Consider the following 14,068-nt stretch of genomic DNA (forward strand, 5'->3'; position numbering starts at 1 on the left):
CCCCCAACCAAGGGTAAGAAAACTTAGAAAAAAAAATAGGAATATTTAGAAGAAGTTAAACCATACTACATAACAATGCTTAAATATGGCTGAGAGATAATTCCAAAGCCTTCAGGGACCCCTCTCTGTCACATTCACCTCTAACTAGAAAGAGAAAGACTGTCAGAGAGGGGGAATTTTCTTTCAAAACTGAAAGGAGCTATTTAGACTTCCCTGGAAACCATCTTTATTATACCAAACTCAAGTGCCTTTTAAATGGGCTTGCCTTTTGCATGTGTTGTGTGCCATGTGTGAGACTTCAGATAGAAAAAAGAACATTTGCAGAGTTCTTGCCACTTGAATCCTTATTTACCTTAAGAACAATTTTTCAAGGTTGATATGGTCACCGTCATCCCGGTGTTGAAGGTTGACAGTGTGGCAGGTAATTCAGGCAATGGCACTGACTTCATTGCAGACCATACTTTCTTATTGTTGGCCAAGAGCCAGCACACCAGGCCAGGCAGCTGATACCCTTTATCTTTCATGTCTGTTATTCCACTTGACCACCACAACAGCCATGACAGACTGATAAAATATTACATCTCCTTATTGACAAATGAAGAAACACACACACACACACACACACACACACACACACACACACACACACACACGGAAAGACAAAGGCTCACAGCTCAAAAGTGATAGTTGGATACCAATGCTTAGTCTTCTGATTTGCCCTCACTGGGTAATCATTGCCCTTCACCAGCTAGTCTACCTTATAATGATAGGCCTAGGCCTCTTTGGTTTGCCAAAGTTCTTTGTGAAGGGAAATCTATCTCTTGCTCACAAAACATTCATATTGTATTCCAGACAGTGATGGGTTCATGTATGTGTATGTATGTTATACATGCATGTGCGTTTTATACTAAGCACCTCCCAGCAGTACTAAGGATAAGAATGTGCCTTGCATGCTTTACTGGTGAGAAAAGCGAAACCAACTAACAGACTTGAGATCCATAAGATTCCTCAACTTCTAATTTGAGTGCTTTTTCTACAGGCTCCATAACCTCCTTCTGATTCCTTATATTCAGATGACTTTGGGAGAAATTAAGACTCCTCTCTTCCTCACACAGGGGTCAGAGGTGAGAAGGCAAAGGGACATTGCACAGAAAGTCTCACAAGATGATGGGAGTAGGTGAAGAGTCCAAGGTGACTACCTATATCCCAGAGTATGTGTGAGGAGAGGAGTGACTTACGCATGGTCATACACAGTAGGGCAAGCAAGAAACATGGCCCCCAGGTGCCCTGCCCTCCCCCAGTACTATTTCCATCCTAGAACTCTACCATCTTAGCTTCTGCCTCTATCCCAGTTTCACCCTGACAGCTGCCTGCTCAAAATAGACTATTGTTAAAGTGGCTAGTGTTGATGCTGGTGGGATGTATTTCTGAGCCTGAGTCCATTCCCTCTGATGACACTTGCTTGTCTCAGTTACTGCAGCATCGCCTGGCTAAAAGCCTTCGTGGGAAGGGGAGGAGCGCCTCTGAGAGCTCCCAGTCAGGTGATTTTAGCTAAATGTCAAGGATCGTTTACCCTAAAAAGAACAAAACATAAAAGTGAAATCCTCATATCAGTATACCCTCTTATCAGCGAGGGGCAAAGAGGCTCAAGTAATTTTAAGGTCTTAGGAAAGAATATAATTCAAGACAGAGCACATTGGCTGGCCACTCGATTCTCCCGATGCTCCCAAAGATATCAGAGTGTGGGGAGTGAAGGCCGCTCGAGGCTCCCATGGAGGCTGTAGTTGAATTGCAAATAGAAGTTGAAACATATTCTTCCGACCTTCTGTTCAAACCCATAAAGACTGAGATTTGACCCACATGATGTGTTTTGCCTCTGCTGGAATAAAATGAAAAATTCATAGAAACGAGAGAATGTTATCATTCCCTCAGTGTTCTGATTTGAAATGGTCTGAATTTGATAGGCTCCATTCAAATCAAGTCAGTGACCAAGGACTGAGCACACAGAAGCTGAGAAGGTGAACCATAAGCTTTGGAGTCTCTTGATAAATGAACAGGCACTTGGTAGATTAAGATTAAGGACTGCTTGGGACAGGGCAGTGCTTCATGTCAGAACCTGTGAGTCTAGATAGAGAGCTATTCCAAGCTCTCATACAGGTTTTTCTGAGTGATGCCTATCCCATATTTTTATATCCATTGTCTCTTCAAACCTGCATAGCTGTTTTGTGATGCAAACATCATAATCTTCATCCTAAAAAATGAGTGATTCGAAGTTCTGAAGATTAAGTGGCATGATAATGTTCATGAAGCCATGCAGTGCCACAGAGGACTGAACTTAGCTCTTCACTGTCCTTCCACATCCTGAGCCTTTGCCCTACCACAGTCTTACATCAGCTTTCAGGATGATAAAAGTCCTCACATTTGGGTTCACCGTAATCTGTAGCCTTTAGATTGCTGCATTGATCCAAACCTAGTCTCCCATACTCCTGTAAGCAAATGAGTTTGAGTAATTTTTAGCAGAGAATAGGAATTGTAGATTTAAACACCTAGTTTGTGTAATAAATTACTTAGAATAGAATCAATTCTTAATCTCAGAAAAATTCACAAACCCAAATATCATGCAGGTCAGATTTCCATGGCTATTCCCTTGCCTGCAGAAGTAGCAGAAATTAAGACTTGGACAAATCAGAAACAAAGATAATTCACTGTACGTGGGGCAGGGGAGAATAATTTGAAGTGGTTTTGCAGCCTGTGGAGTCTAGATGAAACTGGATGGCTGTTGCTACTTGTGTCAAGAGCAAGCGTTACTCATGCTGAACACTGTCTGCCCTGACCAGCTATGCCTGTGAATAAACAACAAGAAACCTGGTTTGTTAGACACTTGGCACATGTTTAACCTGTGTATTGCTCTAGAAGATCAAGTTCCTAAAAGTGTGTGACCTAATGTTGGGTTACCCAAACCAGCACTATATTATATGGTTCTAGCCGTGCCCAGTTTTAAGCACCAGAAAGTCTTCTGAATGTGTATCTAGGAGAGATTTCTCCTTTGAATTCCAGAACATTCTAAATATTCTTACATCAACCAAGTAGGGCAAACTACCTGTTCCTGTTTTCCTATTGGAAACCCTGACTTCTGTCATATCACAGGAGAAAAGATTCCAACTTGTGTCTAGCTTAAATGGAAGGTATTTCCAAGAGTGTACTTTTTTTTTCAGATAAAGAACTTACAAGTTTATTCTACATGACTATTACACAAGTTAGGTATTTAGAATAGGTAGAGCCACATGGGTGGCTGGAGAGATGACTGATCTTACAGAGAACCAAGATTTAATTCTATTCTCGGCACCCATACAGCAGCTCACAACCCCCTGTAACTCTGATCCCAGAGGAACCATCACCCTCTTCTGGCCTCCAAAAGAACTCCATGCATGTGGTATACAGACATACTTACAAGTAAATATTCATGCATATAAATAAATGAATATTTAAAAAGTTTAGGATCTACGGGTCCTGTGTGATGATTAAAAATTACCCAATAAGCCGGGCGGTGGTGGCGCACGCCTTTAATCCCAGCACTCGGGAGGCAGAGGCAGGCGGATCTCTGTGAGTTCGAGGCCAGCCTGGTCTACAAAGCGAGTTCCAGGAAAGGCGCAAAGCTACACAGAGAAACCCTGTCTCGAAAAACCAAAAAAAAAAAAAAAAATTACCCAATAAAAATGTAGGTTTTCATCCCTGCATATGAAGTTACCTATATATACATATATATATATATATATATATATATATATTATCACCTTTTTTCCCCTGTCTCAAAGGAAAACATCTTCTCTCTTGCCCTTCAGGCTTTAAATTTAAGCTTTACTCCATCTCTGTCCTCTCATCCATCCATTCAATATGACTTATCATATATATATATATATATATATATATATATATATATATATATGCAACAGGCCAAGGAGCTTGTGGTAATACAGGAAGAAAGCAGATTTGACAAACATTCAAAAATTCTGGGATGTAGAAGAGAAGGAAATAAAACTAACAAATGGAAGCTGTAAAAGAAATGCAGGTAGATATAACAGAATAATAGAACAGCTGTACTTGGACAGAGTGGCCAGAGAAAGCTCTGTGCAGGAAATATTGAAGCTAATACCCAAATGAGCTGAAGAAGCTGTCCACAAGGGCATGGAGCTGGGTGCTCATTGGTCAGACAAAGCCGTGCACCCAGCTCTCCACAACCACCTACATAGTGGTTGTGAAGAACTGGGGGTGGGAGGGAGCCAAGAAAGAAACTGAAGGAAAAGAGCTGGGAGCAGGGTGAAAAGCAGATGAGTACACAATCTCAGGAGACCAGGAAAATACTGAGAATGACCTGAAGAGACCGGACGTGTCAGCTGCATCAGCCACCATTGTGAGGTTGACCAATGCAAGGAAAGCCTGCTCCATTAACAATTCTGACAGTCATTGAGATTTTTTGTCAGTTCTTAATTCTATCTGTACCATCCCTCACACCCCTGAATATGTCTTCATTACTCAGGAAAGGAAGAGAAAGAGGCTAACACATTTGCCCCCCTCCCACCTAGCAGCTCTCTGCCTCCTTTTAAAAGATTTCTTATAAAATAGTCTACACAACACTGTTCCTGCATCTGGCTTGGACTTACCATTGTACTCTAGCCCCAGCCATCCCTTCTCAGTGAATCACCCTCTCTTCCCTCCAAGCATTCCTACTCACCACCACAGCTTCTGAGAACTGAAATCCTACCTTAGAGATATAAGCTACCTTATAAAATCAATTGCAGACTTTAATTTTGTTTCCAAAATTGTCCTCCAACTGTTGGTGATTATACAGTTAACTACAAATTTTTTTATTAATACATGGCAAGTCTGCATTTGATGTCTTTTTCCTAATTCTTTCCTAAACTTGAGTATCAATATTTAATTCATGGCAAAGTATTACAATTAATATTTTATTGGATTTCTACAAAATTACAAACTTTAAAGAAGCCGTGGTTTTAATATAGCCGTGGTTTTAAAAAATGAGAGAGTACATGGGTAATTTAACATTTCTCTAAGTTATAAGTAAACCTATCTTTGCATTAGGGGGAGGGGGAGTCGCACATTTAAAGATATGTAGGCATGTTGCCCCTCCCAAATATAAGCTATTTCCTACCTTAACTTCTTAAGTCCTTGGGGCAGACTGATGAAAACGGCTCTTCAAAGGTGCATTTACTTCCTAATTCCCACAGTCTGCAACAATTCCTTACATAACGAAAAGGTGAATGTTGTGTGGCAGAATTGGTAATTAGTAAATAGAAGGCAGAGGCTGGCAGAATTTTGGCAACCATGATAGGAAATATCTGGAATGTTTCTCCTGAAGATGTTAATAGAAGAGAGGTACTCTGCACAGGACATTTCTATCACCTCTGTGAACATGATGTCATCATGAGAAGATCTTGGTCAAAATACGGGCACTGGCAGCATTTCTCCTGGTGACTTACAGGGACTAAGCAGCGGGTGATGGGGATCTGGGGAAGAGGTAAAGTGTGTTACAGAGTGACAGGGAGCTTGCCTCAATTGTCTCCGCTGTCACATAAAGATGAGCAGAAGTTGGAGGTGATGAACTTGGACATTTTGTTAAGGAGAGTTGCAAGCACAGCTATGAAGGTGTGACCTGGTAACTTCTTTCTGCTCATAGCAAAATGTAAGAGAGGTTAGGTGAATTAGCAGAAGCTGTGGAGCAGAAATCTTAGGTGTTAGAGCAGCCACGGGTAATTAATATAATCCTTAAATATAGTCAGAAATGCTCATAGTTTAGAGAAATTCCAAAGCAGGTGTTCTTTCTACAGAATAAGATTAATTTAGGCAGCCTGTAATTTTACATTAACATTGGAATCAGATTAAGACGTCTGATTGAAATGTGATATTTTTTACTTTACAGCACCTGAAAATGTAGTCCATGTTCATTTCTACCCTCTAATGTTTTCATAAGTTTAATCACATAGTATGAGGATACTGAATTAGCCTTATGTAAGAACTTACATTCCCCACTGACATGTGAGTCATTCTTCTGTCTCTTGTCTTGTATATGACAGAGATTCTCAATTTCTATGCTGAAAGATGGATGTATGTTTTTCCAAGGCCTTTTGGTTATTATGCTGGAAAAGACTGAAATTATAGATCATGATGGGTTTGCTTGTATTTCTTCCAAAAAGGCTATGCATCAGATATATATTTAAGCAAGGAAGGTTTTTAATCTTTGCTTTGTAGCTGGCAAATTAAATTTCAAAGAAGTTATGCAATTTCTCCAAGTCAGTAATTAGGGATAAGTGATATGTGACCATATGTGTATTTGATTCCCAATGCACACTGTTAGTGCATAAAATCATTGTAGACCAATGAAATGAAAACTATATCATTTTACATTTCCTTGTATATTATAACTAGGTAAATGGTGCTGGGCGGGTCATTGATCATCTCATGCTTCATTTTGCACCATTTAAAGAAGTATGTGATAATACATTACACAATTGCATCTCAAGCAATTGCCATGGTATTGAATTAAATTGTGTTCACAGCAGTACCTTGACAACTGTAAACAAAAAAACAAGCAAATGTTGTTTGTTTAACCATAGCATTTGCTTTTATCTTTGTCTTCTTCATTAAGTAAACAAAACTGAGCCACAGTACTTAACAGAAGCTCCGGTTCTCACAAATGCTGCAGCGACTGCTAGCTATTTTTACTCTGAGGATTTAAACTTCCATGGTTACTTCTAGGGCTAGGGTGAACCACAGTTTCAGTCTCAGATCTGGAACTTACTAACAACATAATCAAGAGCCAGTCTGTCCATACATTCATCTGTTAAAGATGAGGGGAAAGAGGTCTGAGTCTTACATTGAAATAAGGCAGAGTACTTCATGGCGAATATAATTTGGAAGGTCCCACTTCGAGCTGCCCTGTAATGGTGACACAGGCCAGACACAGAAAATGCCAGTGAGGCAGAATGAGCTGCAGAGCCTGCAGGGAACCATGACCAGGTGCAGCCCACCGAGCACCTGCTCCCTTTTAGCCCGGCTCTCGTTTCTATGCCAGCAAAATGACTTCAAGCATGGCTACTCTGCAGTAGTCACAGCAAGGAACTTCCAAATAGAGAAGTGGGAAAGAGTGCAATTATTTGGCACATGTACACTGTACCATAAATACATTCATATGCTGAGTGGAGTGAAGGATATCTCTTTTGGCATTTGGCAGATGGCTATTTATACAGGCGATCATAAACTACTTAGTAACACTAAATAACTCAGAATGCTCTCTTCTGGTATATAATTTAATAATGGTAGCAATAGTTACTGTTCAGTGAATGCCTGTGCCAGGAGGTATGCTTCACGGTTTCCATGCAGTTCATCAGGCTCTAAACCTCTTAGAAGATCATCACCTTGTTTGGCAGATGTGAAAACTGAGGCTCAGAAAGAATAAGTAAGTTATTATTGAGGTTAGTATCTTGGTGGTAGGATTGGGGTCTAAGCGCCTACAAAGTCCTGTCCTTTTCACTTCAGTCTTATGCCTCCAGAGGAGGCAGCATGTCTGCCATTGTTAGTCATTTCAACAAATGCTGTTGTTGAGGCATTCAACAAGATGATTACGGTACACATATAAGCTGGTGGCAGATAGGGGTGTGTGTGTGTGTGTGTGTGTGTGTGTGTGTGTGTGTGTGTGTGTGTGTGTCTGTGTGAAGATTATTTAGGGCCCTTTGTAATCTCAGTGGCATATCTCTTAGCTACTCTTATATCCTGGCCCAGGTGTGCAGAGCAGCTAGTTCACAATGACCTCCCAACCACCAGCATCATCATGTGCTTCGTAGATGAGGTGTGGTCTGCTCTCCTGAGGTCTGTGCACAGCGTCCTCAACCGCTCTCCTCCACACCTCATCAAGGAGATTCTCCTGGTGGATGACTTCAGCACCAAAGGTAAGAAAACTGCCTTGGATTCCTCCTGAAAAGTTCAAGTTTAATGGAAGACAGCAGTAGTTTTGAGTTTAGAGGACAATTTAATGAAGCTTAAGTATTTGTAAATACCAAATTATTGTTTCATATGGAGCCATAAAAACATAAATCTAAGCATTAATCGTGTATTACTAATTGATGCTAAAGATATGAGCTGAAGCCCTGAGCCCTGGTACCAGAGCTGTCTACCAGAACCACACTTGAAATAACCAGGACTGCCCTTGTTTGCATGGCAGAGATTATGTAACTGGAAGTCACATACACAACATCTCAGGCTGATTTCCTCAAGCTGTACACCTACCAATCAGGACAATATTCCTTCCTTGGTGAGAATTACATGCTAAGAAACTGCCCACAAATATACTTACTCCAAACAAGCAAGTCCTTCTCCAAAAGTGGAGACCTCAGCAGCCTGTTATCTTATATAAACACGGTAGTCTACTTGTTGCTCTGCCCACTGACCCTTTAATATCCTCAATGAATCATTCATCAGAGAAAAGGGAGGGAGGGAATGATAGCTCTTAACCAACGACAATAGTGCTGGCTTCTTACAAATTCTCAAACTTGTACACATGATTTAGGCGCCCATCTTGGATTTGAAAAATCAGTCATTTTAGAATATTGAACCCACATAAAATATTTTCAATAAGATGACATCAAATAAAATTGTGGTCCATGAGATAAAATTTGGTAACTGGAATGACATCATAGTTTTGGATTTGACATTGCAAAGACACTGCTCATAAACCTAGTTAATTAAAGTATTCCATGTTCATTCTGACCCTGATATAGACTACCTAAAAGGTAATTTGGATAAATACATGTCTCAGTTTCCAAAAGTTCGGATTCTTCGCCTCAAAGAGAGACATGGCTTGATCAGAGCGAGGCTGGCGGGGGCACAGAATGCAACAGGTAAGAAACTGCTCCCCTTCTGTTTCATCAAAAGTTTGCTTTAATTTATGATGTTTGCAAAAAAATGCATTTTGAAAGAATAGAACCAGGGATACCCACATGTACATCTCTTAAGGCTATTGATTTTTAGCCTAGTGAAATGCCTGTTTTGTCATAGACACACACACACACACACACACACACACACACACACACACACACACACACACACACACACACACGCATGCATGCACATGCTGGATACACTAGTCATATTATCTGGGCCTTTGAAAATGAATTCACAGACACTATGACACCATGACACTAAACACCTGAATTTTCACTGGGCATTACTGAAAAAAATAGGGATATTCTCTTAAATAAGCATACTTTCATATTGAAAAACAGCAAATACCTATAAATATTCTTTCAGCTTTTCCCATTATTCCCAATATTTTTCAATTCAAATATCTTTTTAAAATTTTATAGACTTTTTTATTTTGTCCTTTTAGTCTCCCAGTCTAGCCAACCTCACACATTGTGTTGACATAATGTGTTATTTTAAACTTCCAGGCAATATATTTGTACAATTGTTTAAGTGCCTGCACTTACTACCCGGCCAAGGTCACCTGATATAGCCCTGAGGAATTAAATCAGACTGGTTGAAGGAGGCACAGCACAACTGAGACTATGACAATTTTATTGAGAGCAATCAGAATTTTTATACCTTTATCAGAAACAGAGCATAATGGCAATCGCCAGGGTCAATACAGTTGTAGTTGCCAGGATACAAGGAAGTTTGCAAGTCATTCAGGGTACACAAAAACTAATGTCTAAGACCAATGGTCCTGTCAAGCCTTCATGCTTCCTTGACTACTAAGGAAGCATACGGAGAAACCAAAGTGGCCTGAACACATCACTGTCTGAGGGAGAGCATCAGTCTCTCAGGAACTGGAAGGCACATTGTGTCCCAGGAGCCTTGGACTGAATAACCTCTCAAGGCAACTAGGCCAAGCCAACTCCATGGTTCCCTGCACAACTGACCATGTTATGAATTTTCAGTCCCCATGTTACCTGTAGGATAAATAATTTAAGTGTCATCAATACATGCAATGTGACTACAGGTCACAGAATTTGCTTATTTCTTGTTTCTTCCTATATTGTCAGACTGTCTCACTCTTCATTAAACTAAGATATTGACAACTAAATATCCACTTTGAGGGTTGAAAGTAACTTGTGGGTTAATCCTCTGCTTCCAAAGATTAACCTAATTTTACACAGTGGTTGAGCATATACTGCTGACCCTTGCTAGAATCAGTTACTAGAATGAGAGCTCACAAAACAGCTTTTCTATATTTCTTCCTTTTTTAAGCCACCATCTTTATGTAGTAGAGATCCCTCCAAGACCCTGTGTCTTTCTCTCTCCTTCCTTCTCTTCTTCCCTCTCTCTTCTTCTACCCTCTTTCTAACCTTCTCTTCCATCAAATTCCCCTGTGACTCTGTTTCTTTGGAAATTCCATGTGAATATCTGACCACCGTTCTTCTTAAGTGCTCAAACTGTCCAGAATTTGACTACTCTAAGCAAATGTAAACCTGAGATTTTGTAACCAAATCCCTAAATATTCGAAGACTTCAGAATCACTTAATTCTCAGGTCCCCACACCTCTCTTTCCTGAAGCTGCCTCTCTTTTTCCCACAGTTATTTCTGTGGTTCCAAAGAGCACTATACCAATTTCCTTGTCTCTTTTTACTGTTGTGGAGTGACTGGAAGGTGAATCCTTTCTGTCAGCCAGTGTTCTAGAAATGATAAAACATTCAGTATCAATTTTACATCTTTCTATGGAAGGATCTGTGCCCCACAGTAATAGCAGATTTTGTAAATCAGATGTCACTCTATAGCCTCCCATACCCACTGACTTAATCCTTGCAGTGCCTCTGTGAAACAGGTCCAGTCATTCTCTCAAGCTGATGAGGGTAATATATGAATCTGTACCCAGACACCCGAGTCCAGAGTTGGTATTCTCATCTACCACTATTCTTTGTTGCCTCTAGGTGCCACTCCACCTCTGAAAGCCATGGCATTGCCAGTGCCCACCAGGTTAGACTTAATAAATTCTCATGATGGTGCTCACTGCAGTCTTATTTTCTTGTTACTAGACATCCCAAATGTTCTTATCATCCCAATGGTTTGCTAAAATAAAACTTGATCTCTTTGTGCATTAGTCAGGATTCTTTACAAGAACAGATCTGGTACTGAACGTATAGTAAAGGGAGATTTATTAGATGGCCTTACACAATACAGTCTGGGTAGTCCAACAATGGCTGATGCACAAAGAAGAGGCTGAGGACACAATAGATGCTCAGTCAATAAGGCTGAGTATTTCAGTGGTCTCAGTTTGTCACTGAAGGCCTAGAGAATTCCTGGAGAATAACTTGTTGTATTGCTGACTTTTCCTGAGGAGATAAAACACATAATCTACTCACCTCAGATAAGAAGCTCATGAAACATACCATCAAAATCCAATTTAGTGAACCAATGAGTTTTACCAGTTTTACTTACAGGTTTAGGGGTGAAGGGTTACTTAAAGGAGCAGAAATGACTCCAAGACAGCTGCATCACCAAAGCCCACTCCAGCATGGGTGACAGATCACAAAAGGTAGGAGCTTGTATCACACAGCACAGCCTGCAGGCATCTTAACAGGTTTAGAGTGTCCTTTCAAGGTAGCTCAATTGGTCTGAGTCTCTTCAAGGCAGTTCAGTTGGTCTTTTTCTCTAGACAGTTCTCCTGGCCTCTGATTCTTCCAGGCAACTGGATATGTCTCAGTCAGTCTCCTCTCAGCAGTTTTCACTATTTGTATACCTTTAGTAATGGAGAGGGGAGCAGTGAATCTGATCAGTTTCAGGAACTTCCTGAAGCTATTTGTACTGTTTAATTCCTGTCTTAAGGAACTTTCCTGCAGTATTTCACCTCCCCTTAGAACACCCCTGTTATTTTACCTCCCTGGAAACATCCTCTCTTAAGACATCTCCCTTCAAGATAGATGGTTTTAATCTCAGAGGAAACTACTATACAAGACTGGCCGACAGTCCACATTAGAAATCCAAAGAAACTGGGTTCTGATACTAGCAAAAAAATGCAGCAGCTGCAGTAGAGTCGATAAACTTACTAGCAAGATTGGAGTGAATGGGCAAAAAGCAAAGCTCCCTTCTTACTACTTTTGTCTGGACTGCTACTAGAAGCTGATGCCCACATTAGTGGTCAGTATTACCACTTCAATTAACTTATTAAAGAAATTGCCTCACAAGGTAACCAGCAGATGGCTATTTGGATGATTTCTGATCCAGTCATCATCCAAGATTAACCATCACATTTTGTAATAGAAATTTTAAGTGAGCAAAAAATGTATCACGACAAAATTGTCATTGTGGTGGTTGCTAAGTTTTTTAAAATTGGTATTTATTCTTATATACAAATTATAATATTAAGGATTAAACCCAGGGCCTTGTGTATGCTAAGTGCGTGTGTTACCACTGAGCTGTGCGCCCAGCAGTGACTTTACTTTTTTGCCACACATTCATTATGAAATCTTTATGCATCTATATCATTTACATTGATTGTGCTTGTCCCCCATCATCCTCACCTGGCAGACTACATTTGAAAAATTAAATGTCTTTCCAAGCTTAATTTCCTTAGTAAAGTAAATCTGTGAATAATACAAAAATATGACAGTTAAGAAATAGTTTAGGAAATGAAGTTATCAGCTGGTATGTGGCTAAAGAACATTCACATGTACAAGCGTTGAGTGCAGATGTGAGCTTGGCACTTTCAAAGCAGAGGAGGAGTTCCTAGGTAGGTGCTGATGAGAACTGACCAGAGAAGAGAGTGCTAAGAGGTTCATTTGGAGGAAAAGCAAAAATGGAACTTCTGTACAGTTCTGTGTGCCAGGTAAGAAATGTTAAAAAATCAGTGAAGGTCAGTGACTAGAGAGCTAAATTGTCTGATTTGCATTTTAAAAGCCCAGGATGACCTCCATATAGAAAATGCATGTCAGAGAGATGAAGGAAGAGAAGTGGAGGATTCAGTTAGGAGGCTATTACAGTTGTCCTGGACCAGGGAGGAACAAGGCCAGTTGGAGGAACAATCAGACTCATAATTTACACTGGGCATGGACGCTACAGGATACACCATCAAATAAGACATAATGAGAGGGGGAATCAGAGGAATCAAAAATAAATATTAAAAAAAATAAAACACCCTTGAACTGCAATCAGGTGAATATTGGGGCCAGAACTAAAGGGACTACAGTAAGTTCTTACACAGCACACATTGACTTTAAAATGAAAATTAGACATTCATGTGGAGAAAACTAATGAACACATCATGAAAAACATGCTGCTTATCAATGAGATTTCTCCCAGCCTGCACAGAGAACAGAGTATGCTGGCAATGGCCTCCCAAATAGCCCAACTATTAGACAGTTCTGTGGGAGGTCGGGCTCTCTTCAGTGGAACTTGGTTAAAAACAATGGCAATTGGTTACAGTTCTTTCCATAAAATTCTGTCTTTGAGTTTAGCAAATCCAAATGTAAAAATTTAAATTTGTGTCTCACATTCCTCAGGACCCCTGAGAAGACTGACTCAGTGTTAACATAGTAAATGTCGAACTCTTTTGACAATGGGTTCTGTTAAGAAATAAACTTTATATCACAACCCAGTTACATATGTAAATTCATATGTAATCACAGAAGAAATTTCATCAAACAGCATGGGCAGTGAAGTCTGTCTTCCTCCCTACATTACTGGACAGTACCATCAAACTGATTGACTGCTTCCCTAAGGGTCATAGATCTCGATCTGGGAAACCCCAGCTAGGTGCATCTTAATTGCTCACTACTTACTAGTAAGAAATTCTGCTCAAGGAACCTAAAAAGGACAAGTTTGCCATCTCTAATTTTTGAAGGACTACCCCATTGTAAATCAAATACGAACACATTTAAGATAAAATTTTGTAAATGGTATATAAAATCACAGGTCCATTTTAACACTTAAAATAGTTGTGTATGTATATACATGTATACAACTAGCCCTCCTTATGTATAGTGTTGCGTCCATGGATTGAACCAACTGTGGATTACAAATATGTGAAAAAATTCATTTGTACTAAACATATACAGAC

General features: G+C 40.0%; 1 protein-coding gene across 1 annotated transcript in view; it reads left to right on the plus strand.

Moving 5' to 3' along the window:
• Positions 1-14,068, plus strand: part of Galnt5 (polypeptide N-acetylgalactosaminyltransferase 5) — a 43,284-nt gene that overhangs the window by 7,800 nt on the left and 21,416 nt on the right. Inside the window, exons 2-3 of the mRNA XM_052725859.1 lie at positions 7,798-7,964; positions 8,793-8,912. Of these exons, the coding sequence (XP_052581819.1) occupies positions 7,798-7,964; positions 8,793-8,912 (287 nt within the window). The remainder of the gene's footprint in view (positions 1-7,797; positions 7,965-8,792; positions 8,913-14,068) is intronic.

The sequence above is a fragment of the Peromyscus californicus genome, unplaced genomic scaffold (assembly GCF_007827085.1).
Source record: "Peromyscus californicus insignis strain IS unplaced genomic scaffold, ASM782708v3 Scaffold_7__1_contigs__length_154581171, whole genome shotgun sequence".
Taxonomy (NCBI): domain Eukaryota; kingdom Metazoa; phylum Chordata; class Mammalia; order Rodentia; family Cricetidae; genus Peromyscus; species Peromyscus californicus.